Here is a 20053-nt window from a genome sequence, read left to right on the forward strand (position 1 = left end):
TAACTTCAAGTATGTAAAGCTTTAGCTTTAAGACTTTTAGAGGCTGGGCGTGGTGGCTCACACTTGTAATCCCAGCATTTTGGGAGGCTGAGGCAGGCAGACCACCTGAGATCAGGAGTTTGAGACCAGTCTGACTAACATGGTGAAACCCCGTCTCTACTAAAAATACAAAAATTAGCTGGGCATGGTGATGGGCACCTGTAATCCCAGCTACTTAGGAGGCTGAGGCAGGAGAATCGCTTGAACCCGGGAAGCAGAGGTTGCAGTGAGCCGAGATTGCATCACTGCACTCCAGCCTGGGTGACAGAGTAAGACTCCATCTCAAAAAAAAAAAAAAAAAAAGACTTTTAGAAAGTAACTCTATTTTCATATGAAATTTCTCTAAAATAAATGAAAAATCTTCATCATCTCCTTTTCCTTTTCCTTTTACTTAACTGAAACATAAATGGCTACCCAAAAATCTAGCCACCTGGCTTAGTGCTGCTTTTAATTACCCAAAGGACAATATATTGAATATTATTGAATATTTCTAAGTGTGTGACAAAGAGTTTAAAAAGTGTTTAATTTTGATTAGAAAACACGTGAATTGTGGTTGCCAAGACCTCTCATGAGACCAAAGTTCTGATGTTTACTAACATAAATCGAGACGACGAAGAGACAATAGACCTTGGTTGTTGTAACTGATGTTGGCTGTCAGCTTAGGAATAAGCCTACTTTGTGTCATTATGCCTAGTGGGATGCCATGAAATGGTCCTTTCATTATTTATTTTTTTCAAATAAAAATAATGACTTGAGGCTGGGCATGGTGGTTCATGCCTATAATGCCAGCACTTTGTGAGGCCGAGGTGGGAGGATCACTTGAGTCCAAAAATTTAAGATCAGCCTGGACAACACAGTGAGACCGCATCTTTACAAAAAATTCAAAAAATTAGTTGGGCATGGTGGCATGTGCCTGTAGTCCCAGCCACTTGGGAGGCTTAGGTGGGAGGATTGCTTGGGCTCAGGAGCTTGAGGCAGCAGGGAGCTGTGGTTATGCCGCTGAACTCCAGCCTGGGTGGCAGAGTGAGGCCCTTTCTCAAAAAAAGAAGAAAAAGAAAAAGAATGATGTGAGAGGTCAAGTGATTTGTTCAAGATCAGTGACAAACCATTTTAAAAAATAAAACATATTTTGATTTCTTGAGATTATGCCCATTTACTTCTTGGGGTTAAGGCATGAGGCACTTAGAAATATCAAAGGTTATGAAGTGCCTGGGTGCAGTGGCTCATGCCTGCAATCCCAGTGTTTTGGGAGGTTGAGGTAAGAGAACTCCTTGAGTTTAGGAGTTCAAGATCAGCCTGGGAAACAGTGAAATCCTGTCTCTATTGAAAAGAGAAAAAGGTTATGAAGCCTTATTCACATTTCTGAAGTTCAGATCTTGAGCTTTGACTGCCTGTGGGTCCAAGTGGAGGCAGATGAGAGGCAAGGATGAAAGGCAGGGACAGGGCAGTTGGTGAGATGCCACGAGGCGTGACAAACTTTTTCCATAAATGGCCAGATCGTAAATATTTTAGGCTTTCTGGGCCATATCATGTCTGTTGAAACTACTCTCAAAAGCTGCAATAGAAAATACATAATAGGTATGGCTGTGTTCCAATAAAACTTCATTTACAAAAACAGGCGGTGGGCCAGATTTGGCTCACTGGCTGTAGTTTGCCGGGCCCTAGGTGAGAAAATCAAGCAGGAGAAAGCAGCAATGCTTGAAAATGGGCTCTGGAATACCACTCCCTCTGGGTTGACTTCCTTTATGATGGTACAGGAGCTGGAGATGATTCTTAAGTCACTGCATACAATTAATGAAAATATTACTGTGAAGCTATTTCCCCAGAACAAAAAGCAGGAAAAGTGTCAATGACTCACTTACATTTAAACTCTTATTCATAAGATTGCAAAAATCTAGTGCTCAGACATTTCACAGAGTTCTGAATGACTTCCTGGGAGTATTTACATTGTAAGATGGTTCCATGTCATATGTGGTCAGTGGGTTTTCAGAAATAAAATTTCTTTTTGGGATGTTGCAAATGCAAATTCTGCTGATGATATTAAGATAAATTTTTCTTTTAGGCCTGTCTTCATGTATTCCAATTTGGTAAATTTCTATGACAACCATCCCTACCCTGGCAATCTTGTATTAAGATGACAATCTTTGTACTTTCAATGAACACTTTTAGAGGTATTTCACATTAAAAACAGTATCTTTGTTCTTTGGTTTCAAAAAGTCCAAGAGAGGCCGGGAGCGGTGGCTCACGCCTGTAATCCCAGCACTTTGGGAGGCCGAGGTGGGTGGATCACGAGGTCAGGAGATCGAGACCATCCTGGCTAACATGATGAAATCCCGTCTCTACTAAAAACACAAAAAATTAGCCAAGCATGGTGGCGGGCACCTGTAGTCCCAGCCACTCGGGAGGCTGAGGCAGGAGAATGGTGTGAACCCAGGAGGCAGAGCTTGCAGTGGGCGAGATAGCGCCACTGCACTCCAGCCTGGGTGACAGAACGAGACTCTGTCTCAAAAAAAAAAAAAAAAAAAAAAAGTCCAAGAGAATACTTGAGTATAAAACTTGAGTATAAAAACTCTGCTGGTATCCAGGCTAACTTTATTGATTATTTGCTTGTATCCTCAAATAGAACGTGAGCAACTTGAAGCCTAGATTCCTGTGTGTTTTCTACAGGTGCTTAGTCAATGTGTGAGTTGATCTAGGAATTATCCGTTATGAAGGCAGATAATAGATTTTCTTGAAAGGCAAATAATTATCATGGACCAAGTTTATATACAGGCCACACAGGTCTTAAAGCTTTTAGAATTAGAAAATTATTCTGGGCCAGGCATGGTGACTCATGCTTGTAATCCCAGCAATTTGGGAGGCTGAGATGAGAGGATTACTTGAAGCCAGGAGTTTGAAACCAGCCTGGGCAACAAAGCAAGAACCTATCTCTAAAAAAACAAAAAAACAAACAAAAAAAAGAAGAATTCTATTGTCTAGTTCTTAATTCTGTACCTTACCCTCGTGTAATTCTCCAACATTACTGAATAGTAAAATATAAAAGTTTTTTATATTTTAAGAAATATAAAAGAAAATATATTTCTTTTATCAAGAAAAATTATATGAGAAGTATATATTTAGTATGTAGCTATATATGTTGATACATAAATACTACAGATATCATTATATACACAGCTATAGGTTTTTATATCTATATACTTACATAGATATTCAACATATATATGCACCAAAAAGATGCATAGGAGAATGTCCACAGCTGCACTATTTAAAATAGCTCAAAACTAGAAACTACTTAATAATGCCCATCTTTAGTAGAATTCATAAAGTGTGATATTCACACAGTTAAGTGCTATACAATAATGAGAATGACTGAACTACAACTGAATGCAACAATATGGATGACTCTCACAAACATAATGTTCAGTAAGAGAAGTCAGACACAAAACAATACATACAGGCATCATAGGATTCCATATGCTAGAAACACAAAAACAGGAAAGCAAATTCATGCTGTTAGAAATCAGGAAAGTGGGTGGCTTAGGGGTTAGGATAGTGACTAGGAGACTTCAGGGTACTGGTAATGCTCTATTTGTTGATCCTGGTTATACATGTGTTCATTTTGTGAAAATTAACAGAGCCAATGCTTAGGCACATTATTCTATGTCTATGCTACATTTCAATAACATGTTTAAAAGTTTAAAAAGTATTAAGATTCTTAAATGATATAAACCTAATTTTCCATAGATTTAGCTTCTTTAAGCAAGTAAAATTTGTGGGAACTGAAAATATGCAGAGAAACACCATACTTATGACATCAATGACACCATTTTAAAAGAGAAACTTTGCTGTATTCTAGATATTTCTATCTGGTGAAAACTGAGATTTAAATCTTCTTTCAAACTAAAAGTTCACAGTGGTTAGAGATTTTTTTTTGTACAGACTTCTGCAAAATTGCTTTATGTGACATAAAACTTATGTGGGATGAGGTGTAATGTGTTATTCAATATTTTGTTAAGAAACATGTATCCATTACCTTTCATATTTTGATAAGCAATATTTTGGACATTGAAAAAATGTTCAATAATGTTTCCTTTATTTGTTGCTTTTAAAATTAGGAATTAATAATGAAGTTCCTTATGTATTAGATTTCATGGAAAGGTTTCACAAAAGCTAAGTTATATATGCAAATCTTTAAAAATTGAGGATTACTGGCTTCTTTTTAATGATCAGTTTATACATATCCACAAATGTCATCTGTTATGCTTCCACATCCTCCTTTTAACTCCTGCGCATCTGGTAAACCCCCAAGGAGGAAGGTCTAGAAAAGCAACCTCTAGCTTTATCAGTCAAGCCTGATGTTTCTAACCCAACTGAAACTATGGGCTAGCCATAGACATTCATTCTTCTGTATCCTGTCCACAGACAAATTGCCTCGCCTTTCAAGTGATAACTAGATGAGCCATTCGTTTGGCGAAATGCATTTCTCTGAGCAGATGTGTTGAGGCAATTAGTCCATCAGAAACTCAATCTTTCCTCTCAGTTTATTTATTTTTTATTTTCTGGCTCTCCTTCTGTCAGTCGACCTCACTGACATGACAATGAGTATAGGCTACACAAATCCTGTTCACCAGATGTCCCAAGGCCATCTGCAAGACTTACAACATAGATGCTATTTTGGAGTGCAATCTATTGTACACATTTTCTTTACAATGTGTTACTTCTGTCTTAAAGAAGGAACTAATGAAGCTGTTGGATTTAGTGGAGAGATAAAAGGGAATGATTTTCTTCTTTGAACAGTCTTTGAAAATGTATTTCTGTTAGGGATAACATTTTGGTAATTATAAGGTTTGTCTTACGAGGTGTGTGGAAGAACAGTATGGCAGGCTGGCTAACAGCACAGCCTCTGGGGTCAGGCTGGATCCAAATCATGGCCCTGCCATTTCTAGCTGTGTGACTTTGAGAAAGTTACTTAATACTCTGGGCCTCATATTTTTCATATTCACATTCAAGCAACAGTAGCATGTCATAGATTTGTTGGGAGGCTCATATGACTTAGCTTGGCATAGAGTAAACACTACACTTTAGGTAATATTCTCATGTTATATATTAGTATACATAACATATTTTAAGATTGTATATTTTCCCTTCATTGATTTCGGAAATACTTTTCAACATAGTAGCCAACTCCTGGGCTCAAGCTAGCCTCCCACCTCTGCCTCCCTAGGTGTTGGGATTATAGGCATGAGCCACGGTGCCTGGCCAGAATGTTCCTGTTAAAATGTAAACCAGTTCATGTCACTCATCTGGACAAAACCTTCCAAAACTTCCTATCTCATTCAGAGAAAAAGCCAAAGACTTTTAAAGGTGTATAGGTTTTCCTTGTTTACTCAGGACAATAGGTTTATGCCTATTGTCCTGACATAATAGTGTCTCCCTTCACTCTCAAAATTGTCCTGTTTGGACAATAGATGATACAGTCACCATACTATCAGGCTCTATGTGCTCTACCTCTCCCCTACTCTTGCTCTACCCTCATATCCTTGTGATCTCATTTGCCATGACTCTCTCTCTCCCACTCAACCACCATGGCCTCCTTGCTCTTCCTTTAATCCTCCAGGCACATTCCTGCCACAGGGCCTTTGCACCTGCTGTTTCCACTAACTGGAATGCTCTTACCTTAAATAACGGCATTGTTTTCTCCTTCATCCCTTCTTTTACTCAACTGTCACCTTGTATTGAGGTCACCCACTCAATGTCTATCTTCTTTCCACTCCCTTTCCCCATTGTACTTATCTACTTAGCACTTATCTTACATACTATGTATTTACTTATTTATTTCCCTTTTTGTCTTGCTCTTCTACCAGAATCCACAAGGGCAAGGATGACTGTTTTGTTTGCTGCTATTTACCCAATGTCTTTATTGAATAGATGAAGAGCAGTTAGAGAATAAAGACCTTATATTACTGAGTAAACAAGTGGTGAATGAGTTGCCATCTTTATTGCTTTCTACTATAAATCTGATCTAAAATAACAGGAGTCTCATGTTTAGGGTAAGTATGAGATGCAAGATTTGACTTGCTTCTTTTCTTGGTACTAGTCTCCAAGGAAGTTGTTTTAAAAGTTAGAATGTCAATAAAACACTTAGAGGTGTTTAAGTTCTGAGAAGCGACCTCTAAATGTGCACAACCAAAAATAATACTAAGTCTTTCTGAGGGCACATTTGATTTTAGGTTCCAGAACCCAAGAACACTGAGGGCTTCAAACCTTCCAAATTTATTTATTTATTTTTTTTCCAGGTTGCTCTTCTGCAAAAACGTACCAAATTTAAATAGATGCTTCAGAAGAGAGTTTTGTATAATATTTGATGTTCAAATTTAAACATAAGGCTACCAAAAATTAACACTGAATGACACATTCAGTTTTATTATTAAATTTAATTTCAACTACTAACTTTTAATCTTAGGACAGTTTTTCCAACAAAAACTAGACCTAGTTAAAAATAAAATTGTAGCTATAGAAAGCAGTAGTTCTAACTCCCAAGAGAATGTGGTAGATCCAGAAGGCAGTTGTAGAATTTCTGGCAGTATATCAAATTTATTTTGATGGAATTTCTTAGAACAGCCTTTATTTAACCACTCCGGTCTCAAAATCAACTTCAGAGACAGCAAATTTGATTCCCCAGCCCCCTGCATTTTAGTTCGCACACTCTTTACACTAACTGTATATACTTTGCATAATAAGCAACTTATAAGACTACCCTATAGAAATCTTTCAGGATAAAATGGCCTGAACTTCTGCTTTTACTGATCAGAAGGCTGAAACCAGAGCAACATTTACACACACACACACAAACACACACACTCATATACAATGTATCATGTGAAAATTCTTTTCTAAAACCTAAAACTTTCCTGCATCATTATTTTATGTTAAATTTAGAATATAGCAAACTCTTCCAATGAGCTAAATGAACTCTTTGATGGGGCAATATCATCAGCCACGAATCTACATCTCAACACCTTACTAACAAGAACAGGACTGAAACCATCTCTCCCTCCTCAGCCATGGGAACAGTCTTGCAGTGATGGACGGTTTCCACCCCCCATCACTGACGCGGGAATAACTGTGCTATGAGCCAAATGCTGAGGGTTAGCAGAGTAACCTCACATGAGAATAATTACTTAACATGACTATGAGAGAAGGCAATGAGGTTCCCAGACACAGGAAACGAAAAGTCAGAAGGGGAGGTAGAGCTGGACAGGGTTCTGAAGCCTTTCCAGACAGCAACTTCCTTATAACAAACAGCAAATTGGCTAATAAATTTATCACTCTGTCATTTTATATGTACATATATTCTTAAGCTATTAGCATAATGTTTTGCAAGGTACATATATCTTAGTAACGCCAGAAAAATCAACCTATTTCCTATTCTCTCAAGAACAAAAAAAAAACCTTCTGTGATATGAATGTTTATTTTGATATTCCAAATCACTTATAGGTTAATATTTCAATCAAAACTACAGTTACAACTATGCTTAAAGAATGGATATTGCACAGAAATAGTTAACACAATGCCTGAACCATGAGACAAGAACTCTTGACCCCTAGAGACAAAGGGAAGGGGAAAATCATTTTGCTGTTATGTGCTGCTCTGCTTCCCACGAGCTTCTCACAGATTTATGGACCCTGAGACATTCTGGTTTTCAGAAAAAAAGGTAGAAATTCAATAAACTCAATAAGCAGGTCTGGTTGTAGATCTGTAATTGCAAGGGAGAAAAACATTCTAATAGAGGCACCTACAGTGCATTTTCTTTTTTCACTTATTTATCAAATATTTTTAAAGCTGGGCACTGGAGATACAGTGATAAATGAGAATGATGGCAGCACACCTCAAGAAACTTGCAGACAGGCCAAAGAGCCGGTAAATACAATAGATTATGTGTTAAGTGCTGGTACAGGGTTAATAAAGGGGGTCTTGGGAGTGGCACTAACCCAGTTTGGATCACGGATACTTGCCAAAGAGATGATTAAGCTGAGATCCAAGGAATAAAGTGGAATAAGCCAGAGAAGGCCTGAGGAAAAAATATTCCAGGTAGAAGGACCATATTCCAGGTAGAAGGACTCAGATAGATAAACCAGGTTAGCTGGAGTTGAGAGAGGTAATGGAAAAGTGTGGAAAGAGAGGTGCCTGCAGAGGAGGCGGCATCAGGTTGGAATACAATCTAGCTGGAATACAATGCACCAGTGAGGAACAGGGATCTTCATCAAGGAACACATTTTCTCTCTTAAAATTTAGAGAATACAGTTTCTGTAGCTAATTTTATTATAGCATGATTCTTAGAGGACATGAGAAAAGTATGTTTTTATTTGCTTGATGATGCAGTAAAAGGGAAATATGCTTATCACTTACAGAATTTGGTGGGTAATTTGACTAAGTTGGGGAATAGTATGTACATACCACAGATGATGTCTTCTGCCTTGTCTATAAATGAAGAATCCCTTTGACAAATCATCATCATCATCACCACCACCACCCCCACCATCATTATCATTTTAATTTGAATATCTCAGATTAATCTGATTTGAAGTTAAGGGTGAAGGCCCTTATCAAATCAAATCATAACAACAAGCATTACTGAACATCTGCTATGCTTGAGGCATCTAATCTGTAAGTTGTGACAATTTATTTTTAAGGCACAAATTGCTGTGGTGATTTGATATGTCAAGAAGTAACTTTTGTAAAGCTGCCCCAGAAGGATGGATTCCAGTTACACAAGATGTCAAAGGCTGTGTGAACATGGAGAAAACTGGCTCTATGTGAATGTCTCTCGTTTCCACATTGTTCAGATCCTCTGCCAGAGCAACATATTGAGAGCTTTGACTTTTCATTACAAAATATTCGTGGTAATTTCATGCAGAAATAAGATGTGTTTATTATTCATTGTTGTCCTCAATAAGGGGTGGTTGCTTAGGGTAGACAAAATTAGTAATCAACAGTTACTGGATTCTATCACTGTTGTTCTCACAGATCTGCTTTGTGCCACATGCTAAGTGGAAACGTGATTTACGTGGCATATTATCCATGGTATCAATTCCCTGCTATGCATATCAAAAGCGTCTATGGCAAGCCACTGGACTGCACCTCTTGCTTCTTTCCATGGCCACCATTCTAATCCTCTTTACTCCATCTCTCTCATACATACATTTCCCTGCATTCTTGTTTCTGCTTAAGAGATGAGATACAGTGGTATATGGAAATGTCTGTGTATACATATGGCGGAGCTGTTATCCTGAAGCTACACGGTGCCAAGCCTTGGCTCATGCACAAATATCACTTTTAGGGCTTCCACTCTGTTCAAAATTACAACCCATCTCCCTATGGACAATACTCTATGGCATATATTTCATGAATCATTAAATAATTATTAAATTCTATACTTTTCATCTATTTTGTCATCTAGTAATCAGGGGTTATTTTTGGTCTCCCAACATGGAGACAATGTTTTAACTATTTTGCCATTCTAACAAATGTAAATATCCTATATACAGATTAATTTACTTAGCTAAGTTTTTGTTCTTCTTGAAAATTTCAGATATTAGATAATGTAATTTATTGACAAATTGAATCCACCAGCAGTATGTGTTATAAGCTTGGGTATATGAAGAAATCTGCTGACTCCTTTCCCTTCCTCCTTCCTGCTTTTGTCAATCTTCTGCTGCAATTAGTAATATTATCCTTTTTTTGAACAACTAAAAATCAGTTATCCTTTGATAATCTTAGAAATAGTTTTTCTTTAACATTAGCATTTGCAAGGCCATTGTGTTTGAAAACCAAGAAGGCAACTGGCATTCATTGGCTTGCCTTGGTTCCTTCTGCCTTGCATTTTACTTTCTTAGATTGCTGACATTCTTTTATCATCAGGTTTTGTGTGTGTGTGTGTGTGTGTGTGTGTGAGTGTATGTAAGCAAGGGCTACAGGAACTTCTTTTCATCTTTTGGGTTATTTCTGTTTGATGCAATGTATATAATTCTAGGCCTAACTCATTTTTCAAACTAGGATCTGTAAATGCTTCAGTAGCAGCAATTTGGTGACTATATTCAGTCTCTCTGAGAATGTTATTTAGGGCAAAGTATGTTCCTCGGGGGTAGTGATAGCATTTCGACAGACCTGAGCCATGTGTGTTGGGAATTACTTAGAAAGAGGTGAAGTATGGCCTAAGTGTGGAGGGCCTTGATTACTAAACATGGGGGAGAAGGGGACAGGTAGGAGCTCCTGGGTGCTTTTGTAGAAGCAGTGGCACTTGACAGATGAAAGCAAAGTCCTGGATATATTATGGGGAAGAAGCTCTGAAGATATGGAGATCAATTAAGAAATTTCTGAAAATTTAGGTGTGGAATGACCCCACCCCACCTTCCATGCCACAGGCCATCCAGAGCCACCAAGCAACAGCTACATGGGTTAATGACATCTGAAATAGCCCAGCTGTTTGATACCTGTTGCATTACTTTTCAGTTGTGTTTTATATCACATTGATCTATGAAACCGTTTCAGTACGATCTTTTTCAAAGTGAGAGAAAGGGAATAAAATGTTAATAGGAAGAATACTTTATCGTGCCTTCTTCTGCTTGTAACATTATTACAGTCTTATCAGCAATTCTAGCTTGCCTTAGATATTAATACAATCTTTAAATAGTCTACTTCCACTTATGCTGACTCTGATATGACTCAAAGCAATGTTGTCTGTCTGGAGACACCTTAGAACTGAGCATAAAAGCAACTGAGAGTGGATGATGAGAAATTTCATAGTGGGCACAATGTATGTTATTCTGGTGATGGATACCCTAAAAGCTTTGACTTCACCACTATGCAATATATGCACGTAACAAAACTACATTTGCACCCCATACATTTATACAAATTAAAAAAGAAAAACAATTAATATAATTGTTAAACACAAAAATAGGTGTGGTTCAAAACTCATCTTTCTTTGAAGAGCATATTAGATACTTTCAACTATTTATTCTCCTTTCAACCTAATCCTTCTAATAGTGAGGGAAATAAAGAAGGCTCATGCACCCCTTTAACTGAATATTCTCCAATTGTATGCATTATTTTCACAGCTACAGAAATGTAATGGTAAAGTGAGATGGACAGCTGCTACCTTGCTCTGCAATATAGAGGTAGTGAACTTGATATGGTTAGAGGAATCTATAGGTTTAATATGTGACAGACTCCAAAGCACCAGAATTTTACTGTGGGAGGCAGCTATGGGGGAAAGGGATGGGGGCCTGTGACTCACATTGCTTGGAAGGATCTCTTGAGTATCCTGGTTAGAAGTAAGAAAAATAGCAACATGTATGATCTCATGACCTAGAGAGGAGGATGACAGAGAAATGTGGAGATCGCTCCTAAATACTGTGATGCTCTTTAGCATACTCCAGTGCTTTTTTCTCTTTTCCTCTGGAAAAAGATCGAAATAACTAAGGAGTATTTTTTTTTTTTTAGCCTAAAGGTTTACTTTCTAAAATTAATGATGGTTAAATGTACTCCTATGATGTGAAAGTACCAGTCAAACTGTGCGCATTATTTAGAACTACAGTAAGGTATACAAAGTATTGGATTCCAAGGAGGGGAGAACAATATGGTCAAATAAAAATGTGTTAATTTTTATTCATTGCTAGGTGAATGTAAAGCAAAGTTCTATTTGCATTTTTACCAAATCCAGAGACATTCCAGAGGATCTGACTTAAAACACTGCCATGGAATAGAAATGATGTTTAGTCTGGTTGATTTGCAGTATCACCTCAAAGAGATAAGCAGGTATCCTTCCCAGCAGTTGTGGATATTGATTGGCTAAGAAGCTGCTTTGCACGTGGTCATATCTACATAGTGTGCTTCAGGATGAACAGCAACAGGGAGTTATTAATGCAGAGATGGTTAATTATTTTCTTGAGCCATGATGGGTTGGTTCACTAGTTCATAAGTATGAATAATCAATGTTTGATACTCCACACTCTGATGGCTGAAGAGTCAAAATTTGAATTTTCCAATTTATCATTAAGGAGAAATGTCAGGAAAAAGTCAAGTGGTTGCATGCACATAGTTTTTCATAATGTAGCATATGCTAAACATTTTAAATCAATTATGCATTTTCAATTTTGCATCATAGTTTAGTTCTCAATACCTATTTTAAGCTCTAATAGAAAACACATGTATTTACACTATCCTGTGGAAAGAGATGATAATTTTTTGATTATTTGTTCTCTAATCTCTTCAATTTTGGAAACAGTGTCTTGGTGTAATTTTGGGAAGTTTTTATTTGTAATGACAAAATTGTAACCATTGTTTTCATCTATAGTGTCAGACCACTGATTTTTCTGCTAGGGTAATATAATGTAATCACAGCTTAAGTGTACTTATTGGAAACTGAGAGATTACTGTTTTACTTAAAATGTGTTATATCTTCAATTGACAAAACTTGCCATTTAAAGTAATATTTCAGAATATTACCTCTTAGAATAGTTGCTTTCTATGTGTAATACATAGAAGGAAAAAACAAGGCTGAGGAAAATACTCTTCCTGGGTTTAGAATAAATACATTTCATAAAATCTGGCATAGATCAAGCCATTTCATTTGAATTTTAGTACATTTGAATTCTTGCAGCAATTTTTCCCTCACAACAACTAGACCAAATATGGAATATCTAATTCCTTCAGCTTTAGTTTGTTTTGGGACTAAGTAGTCTCTGATATAGTTTGGATGTTTGTCCCCTCCAAATCCCATGTTGAAATGTAATCACCAATGTTGGAGGTAGGAACTGGTGGGAGGTGTCTGGCTCATGGGGGCAGATCTCCCATGAATGGCTTGGTGCTGTCCTTGAGTTAGTGAGTGATTCCTGAGACATACGGTTGTTTGCAAGAGTGGTGCCTTGCCCCCTTCTCTCTTACTCCTGCTCTCGCCATGTTACGTGCCTGCACCCCTACCCCTTCTGCCATAATTGGAAGCTTCCTGAGGCCCTCACCAGAAGCAAATGCTGGAGCCATGCATGTATAGCCTGCAGAGCCACGAGCCAATCAAATCTCTTTTCTTTATAAATTACCCAGCCTTTTTTTTTTTAATAGCAATGTAAAATGGCCTAATACAGTCTGTAAGCAAGGTGATCACAGACTGGTTAGTTATCTTCCTCTCACACTGAGGCACTGGCTTTGTTGTGTTTCTCTTCGGTTCCTTACTGCCTGGCTCAGGGGTGGGCACACAGTGGGTGCTCGATAAATGCAGACTGAAGAAATGAAGGAGACCACAGTGAAGCAGGCCACTTTTAAGTGGTATTAGTAATGCTGCTCAGCAAGGTCAACACTGGCCTGCTATCATGTGGACCCCATTATCTCTAAGTCACCCAAATCACTGAGAAAAGCCAGGATGCCCTTTGGCTTTAATCATTAATCTAGACAGTCAAAATAAAATAAATACCATTCATTTCAAGTTGGACTGTAGATATCTGGCTTCTGAACAGCATCATATTCAACAGGTAACTAAACTCAAGGATATGTTTGTTTCAAGTATTTTCTGGGCTCAGTAGCTCTTATTCTGGAAATTACATTTCATAAAAATCCAGGGATCTTGGCAAGACTGCCTGTCTAACCAGCAAGCTCAGGGCTGGCATGAGAATCCAAATCATGAAACACTATGATTTTGAACTATCATTTCTGAAATACTATTTTGTTACAATTAAGGTAGAAACTAAGTGTAACATAAGACAGATAATAAAATTTTTAAATCTTAAAACTAGTAGTTAGAGGATAGCAGAAATAGCTCTCAGTAAAAACACAGATAAAATTCCAAAGGTCAGAAAAGTCTGCAGCAACTCTCCATGTGGAATCAGAGCACGGGTTTAAATCTGCAAATACATTTGTGGTTACTTCCTACCTTAAATACATTGATAGGGAGATCAATGACCACATAGATAAGGTCTCCAAGGGCAAGGCTGGCTATCAGCGCGTTGGGGCCATTCCTCATACATTTGTTCTGGTAAATGATCCTGAGCAGAGTTGCATTCCCCACCATTCCCACGATGAAAATAGTACAAGATATCACAGTGTTAATGTATTTAAAAGCTGAAGTAATTTTAGTCTGCTGTGGGCAATAGTTGTGCATTGAGCCATTGCTGGGTAGGACCAAGTTAGTGGGTTGATGAGTGGTGACCAGGAGGCTGAGCTCTGTGCCATGAAAAGTGGTGAAATCATCCACATGATTGCTTAGATTTGTGCTGTATCTCTCAGGATTATCACTGATTACACATCCAACAAGTGCCAGCCAAAAGGATGCCCTGAGGCAAAAGGTTTCCATCTTGAGGCAAATTTGAGGAAATATCTCTTATTGCACTTGTGCTGCTTTTACACCTTCACTTTTTTTTTTCACCTGAAACAAAAGGAAAAATAATTTTTGTTACAAAACCCAGTTGCCAAAATGATTAGAGTCAATGATCATTTATTGATTAAATTAAAATGCAGGATATATTTGGTGATTAGATAAGATATATATCAGGTTACCCTATGGCAGAGTAAAGCCAGAAAAAAACCAAAGCTCTATTAGGGCAAGATCTATCTCCTCTATGTCAGTCTCCATCTCCATCTCCATCATTTCCGTCATCTCCGTCATCTTCGTCATCTCCATCTCTGTCTCCATTTCCATCTCCATTTCCATCTCTATTGCTATCTCTGTCTCTATCTCCATCTCTAGCTCTATCTCCATCTCCCTATCTCTCTTGCTTTGTCTCTCTCACTCATCTCTATACATAGCTATACTTTTATCTACATCATAATATGGATGAGGCTATGGCAGTTTTTCCTTCAAGTAGTAGTTACTTATTTCTCTACATTCAGGTTGATGAGAACCTGAATTACAAAAATCTTCAACAGTTGAGATACAAATGTATTTTTTAATGAAAGAGAAAAGGCATTATATGCTGAGTAAAAGGTACAGAGTATTGAGGCATAAAATAAAATTATCGAATGTAAAAATTCAATCTTCTAAAATGTGTGCTGTCTTGCATATGGTAAATAATGAACATAGGATTGAAGTGCAGCACAGGTAGCCATCTAACGTGTTATGAAATGTTAATCAGAACTCTGGTTAACACCATTAACACATTTAACAATTTTAGTTTCAATTAAAAATGAAATAATTGATAAAAACAAAACATTTGTTTTGAAAACCTTGATGATTAATATATAAAATCTAAATTTTCTACATACTTTTTTTGCTTTTTCATTTCTCAGAAATTATCATCATAATATGGTATTTGTTGATGAATGAAATGGGAATAATGAGCTTTCCCAGGTTAGTCATAGTATTGGTTTTCCAAGGGACATCTGTCCCCATGCTATCTTTTAACCATCCTATATAGCTACATTTGTTTTATGCCAGTCACTGTACCCAGTACTATATGTGCATGATGCCCTATAATCCATACAGTGGTCCTATGGGGGTAGATCCATGGTTCAATTTTGAAGACAGGGAAACAGAGGCCCAGGATGGTGAAGCAGCTTGTCAAGGCCACGGGTGATGGGTGGTTGCTGCGATTCTAAGGCAGGTCAGTCCAACTCTGAGCTGGAGCTGTTAACCACTAAACCATCCTGTCTCTCATTCTCATGCTTTATTTGTACGTAAAATATTTTAAAGAAGTCTCCAGAGTTTAGATGAAGCAATAGACTCAGGAGGGTGGTTAGACATTTTCAAAGACCATCTGGTGTGGTTTGTTTGTTCATTTATTTATTTATTTATTTATTTATTTATTTTTAAGTCACTTGCAGAGAGCAAGTGGTCCTTCCTGTCCAGGAAGTCTAGGAGACACTTAATGAGGAATAATCAAAGATAATTAAAAATAGCTTATCCTATTTCAATATTTTATATATTTCCTTTTCTGTAGGCTTTTATGAATCTTCAAATGAAGACATAATCTGGTTTATGCAATGGTGTTTGTATGTGTCTGTGAGGTATATACCCAGGTCATAATTTAATCTTAAAAAAATTGAGTCCTGGCTGGGTGTGGTGGCTCATGTCTATAATCCCAGCACTTTGGGAGGCCAAAGCAGGAGGATCGCTTGAGCCCAGGAGTTTGAAACTAGCCTGGGCAACTTAGTGAGACCCTTTCTTTACAAAACATAAAAAAGATTAGACAGGCATGGTGGCATGTGCCCGTAGTCTCAGTTACTTGGGAGGCTGAGGTGGGAGAATCACTTGAGCCCAGGAGGTTAAAGCTGCAGTGAGCTGTGATCAAGTCACTGCACTCCATCCTGAGCAGCAGAGTAAGATCCTGTCTCCAAAAAAAAAAAAAAAAAAAAAAAAATTAAATAAAATGTAAAAAAAATTGAATCCTTTTTCTGAATCTATTCAAGGTTGGTATTAACCACTTTTAGGAATTTTGACAATTATCTTGGGAAATCAGTAAAGCTTAGGTTTGGCCAATACGTGGATAAAATAAGATTTATTCAAGTTGTATAGGGTATATCTACATATATACCTTCCCCAGAGATTTCCCCACCCCCCGAACTCTGAAATAATAATAGTATTTACATGTAGTAACTTATTATATATGTATCTGTTATCTGCTTTGAGCTTTACAACTCTAGGTAGGCAGGAGCAATATCTCCATTTTACTTATAAGGAAACCGGAGTATTGAAGAAGTATTTAGGTCAAGGTTTCAAAACCAAGAAATGGCAGGACACGTAATTTTGCTTATAGGACTTGACTCACTCTGATTAAATGGGAAAAATATCAATTTTTCAAGGTTAGAGGCAGGCCATGTAATTTTCAGCTCTGATTAGACTTAATTATAAACAGTTTGCAGTTTTTTCCTGCTTCTTACAATCTGGAGTGAGTATCTGGCCCAAAATTGATAGACCTATGAAATGACACCATTTCTATTCCAAAGGGAAGACCAGGACTCCAAGAGAAAAGCTTCTTGTCATCCTCCTCTTTGGATCACAGAGACAGGGGGAGAAGAAATACTTTCATATCTTGTGCTGTTTAGTGACTAATGTCTTCCAGCTTCCCAACTGAAAGAGAACCTTCAATAACAGCTTTCTTCAAAATGAGAGAGAGAGAAGGCCTTTTCCAGAAATGGAATGGCTCTCTGTCGGTCTCAGTCGGCTGGGAACCGACCTGTGAACTGACCTGGCTACAGTGGGTACTGCTCTACTCATCAGAGCTCCCGTGGTGCTTTGAACGTTAGCATGCTGGTCTGCTTGGTTAGCAGATTATGGCAGGAGGTAAGGCCAACGCTGTGGGTTCTTAAGGCACGAGCCAGCTATCATTAAAACCCCCTTCCTTCCTCCTCCAACAATGACACCACCACAGAAATAATTTCTGATGACTTCTCTGTCAGCTCTCCACACATGGTAAGCTGCAAAACAAAGGGATACTTGGCAAAGGCATGCGGATGTCATATTATCATTGGGTGAAAGTACAAAATCAAATGAAAGAAGCCCATCAACTGCAGGTTCTTCCAAGGTGGGCCCGTAGTTCATTTCCAGGAATCTGAGTCAGGCTGTGCTTTGAATCATCAGTCATAATCAGTCACAGCGCTAGTGAAGCATCTCAGGTTCAGACCTGAAGGGCATGGTCTACAGATTCAGCATTCTTCCTGTTTGGGGTCTGAGAGTTTGGGGAGTGCAAAAATTATTGTTAAGGAAGAGGGCTGAATCCTTACGCTTACATTTTAACCATTTAACATATGAGACTCTCAGGATCAAAGTTCACCTGTAATTGGTAATTTGGAAATTCAGACCTTATCAAAATGGCATGAGTTTAGAGCATTCAATTTACATGAAATGACTGCCAAGGTGTTTCTCAATTAGCTAACACATAGACAACTACAGGTGAGGGAAAAAACAAGTAAACTAGGAACTTTATACAAGTTTTCTGTGGTTTTGCTCTCCAGTTAAGAAATGAGCAACTCTCCTTAGAGACAACGCCTGACTTTAACATGCCTCCCACCCCCAACTCTATCAGGGGAAAGCCATTAGGATGATGTAAACAGAGGGTGATTATCTAGAAGCAGCCCTTGTTTTCTGCACGTGCGAAGCAACAAGTGTCCTTTAAAGGCGAGCACAGAACAAAACACCCAGACCTTCACAGGCAGATTTCCAAAACTAGCTACACTGGAGGTTTTCCCAAACACCTCAGTCCCTCACATGGAGTGCCCTTGGCTACCCTTGGCATACCCAGACCCAGATGTGGGGGAGGAAAAGCAAGCGAGTAAGAAAAGGCTGTGGAACCAACTTCACAAGTAGGCGCTGGAGCAAGCCACAGAGCTCGGTGTTCCTCAAAGTTCTTGCATGCCTGGGGAAAAGGGTTCACCCAGGGAAAACTATTGGGCTTCCTCTTCCTAAAACTCCGAATCCTAAATCCTACACGTGGGGAAGTGAAGTTCCCCGAACCCTACACGTTCCCGGACCGCACCCCTCACGGAAGGCGCCCGCCTCCCCGCGCGCCCTGGGGCAGGTGGGTGCCAGCCCCTGCTGCGACGGGTCGCCCAAGCTGCACGGAGTTCGGGCCAGAACGTTCCCAGCTCTCGTCTTCTCCCGACCCAGGGGCCCAGGCAGCGTATCCGCCATCCCCGCACCCGCCCCAGTCCTAGTCCCGATAGGAAAGACTTGCACCGACCGTGGAGCTCGGCGGGCGCAGACAGCTGCCGGGTCCGCGAGGCGCCTGGGCCAGAGGAAGCCGGAGCCGGCGAGGGTGGGTGGCGCGGAGGGTGGCCGGTGTCCCGGGCTCCGGAGCGGCGGCGGCTCCGGCTGCACAGCTACCCCAGCTTCAGAAAACTTCCTGGGCACTGCTTCTCCGGGGGAGGTCTCTCTGGGACCCCAATCCCCCGCGACGACCGGGTGGGATGGATGAAGCCTCTCCACCTCCTCTCCACAATCGTCAGACCAGCGGGATGACGGTACGCGAGCGCGAGGGATCGCACGAAAAAGAAAACTCCGGAGGAACACGCCTCCAGTCTGTCCTCCCCGTCTCCTCCCAAAGCTCCAGACCTTCCACTCCACTCTGGGACCGCAAGAGCGTCCTAACCTTCCAGCTATCCTGGGACACAGCCACCACTAAAAAGCACAAAGCTGCCGCCCCCTTCCAGGCCCTGAAGGGCAGGAGTCTTTTTTAACTATTTCCTTCCTGAAAGAAGAGGTGGGGGATGTGGAGGAGAGGGTACAGTTTGACAGACAAGACTCAGAATTCCGAAAGGCCTTGCAGAGGAACCCATCCTCTTAGTGCAGGCAGATTTGATTTGTGATGGAACAACTGGACCCAGAGCCAGGGCCCGCGAGTGGTTTCTTCTCCGTCTTCCCTGCCCCCTTTGCTTAGCTTGTGTGCTCCCTTTTAGGCTTGGAGGCCGTTGAGGAGCCGAAGTGGACAACAGTTTACTGGATCAGGTTCCCTTGTAGCCGGCATCCCACGGCTACAGACCTCCAGCCCAGGGCGAAGAAGGAGCCTCAGGAGAGAGGATGGAAGGTTCCAGTGTGTGGCTCCGTGAAACCTCAAGAAATTCAAACAATGAGGAAGCAGACCTTACAGAAAGTGGGTCTCAACATCTTTATCATGGCAGAGACTTTATCCTAAATTGGGGGTTGGAGAGGAGATGAGGGACAAAGGCCACTGCCTGTGACATGTGAGTAAAAACTGGGGGCTCCTCAGGGAAGGCCTGCCTTGGAGTCCTTCAGTGCACTGCTAGAGTCAGCACATTGTAGAAACGTGAGGTTGGAGCACTGGTCACGTTGTATCCCATGCTGTTCCGGTTATCTGTTGCAGCTAAACAAATCACTATAAAATGTAGTGGCTTAAAACAACAACACTCATTTACTCTGTTTATCAGTCTGCAGTTTGGGCAGAGCTTGTCTGGGACAGCTCGTTTTTGCTCCATGTAACAGGCGCTAGAGGATCCACTTCGAAGATAGTTCACTTGCTTGGTGTTGAGTGTTAGTTTTTCTCCACGTGCGTCTCTCCACAGAGACTT

General features: G+C 39.7%; 1 protein-coding gene across 3 annotated transcripts in view; it reads right to left on the reverse strand.

Moving 5' to 3' along the window:
- The window catches only part of EDNRA (endothelin receptor type A), a 63801-nt gene extending 44474 nt beyond the window's left edge, over positions 1 to 19327 (reverse strand). For 2 of the 3 annotated variants that reach the window (XM_011956753.1, XM_011956744.1), the window contains exons 1-2: positions 18709 to 19327; positions 13968 to 14459 (exon numbers count right to left, since the gene is read on the reverse strand). In XM_011956753.1, coding sequence (XP_011812143.1) covers positions 13968 to 14387 — 420 coding nt within the window. In that variant the 5' untranslated portion in view covers positions 14388 to 14459; positions 18709 to 19327. The remainder of the gene's footprint in view (positions 1 to 13967; positions 14460 to 18708) is intronic. The other variant, XM_011956764.1, reaches the window with a different exon arrangement.
- Between the last annotated feature and the right edge of the window lie 726 nt (positions 19328 to 20053).

The sequence above is a fragment of the Colobus angolensis genome, unplaced genomic scaffold, assembly GCF_000951035.1.
Source record: "Colobus angolensis palliatus isolate OR3802 unplaced genomic scaffold, Cang.pa_1.0 Scaffold111, whole genome shotgun sequence".
Lineage (NCBI taxonomy): Eukaryota > Metazoa > Chordata > Mammalia > Primates > Cercopithecidae > Colobus > Colobus angolensis.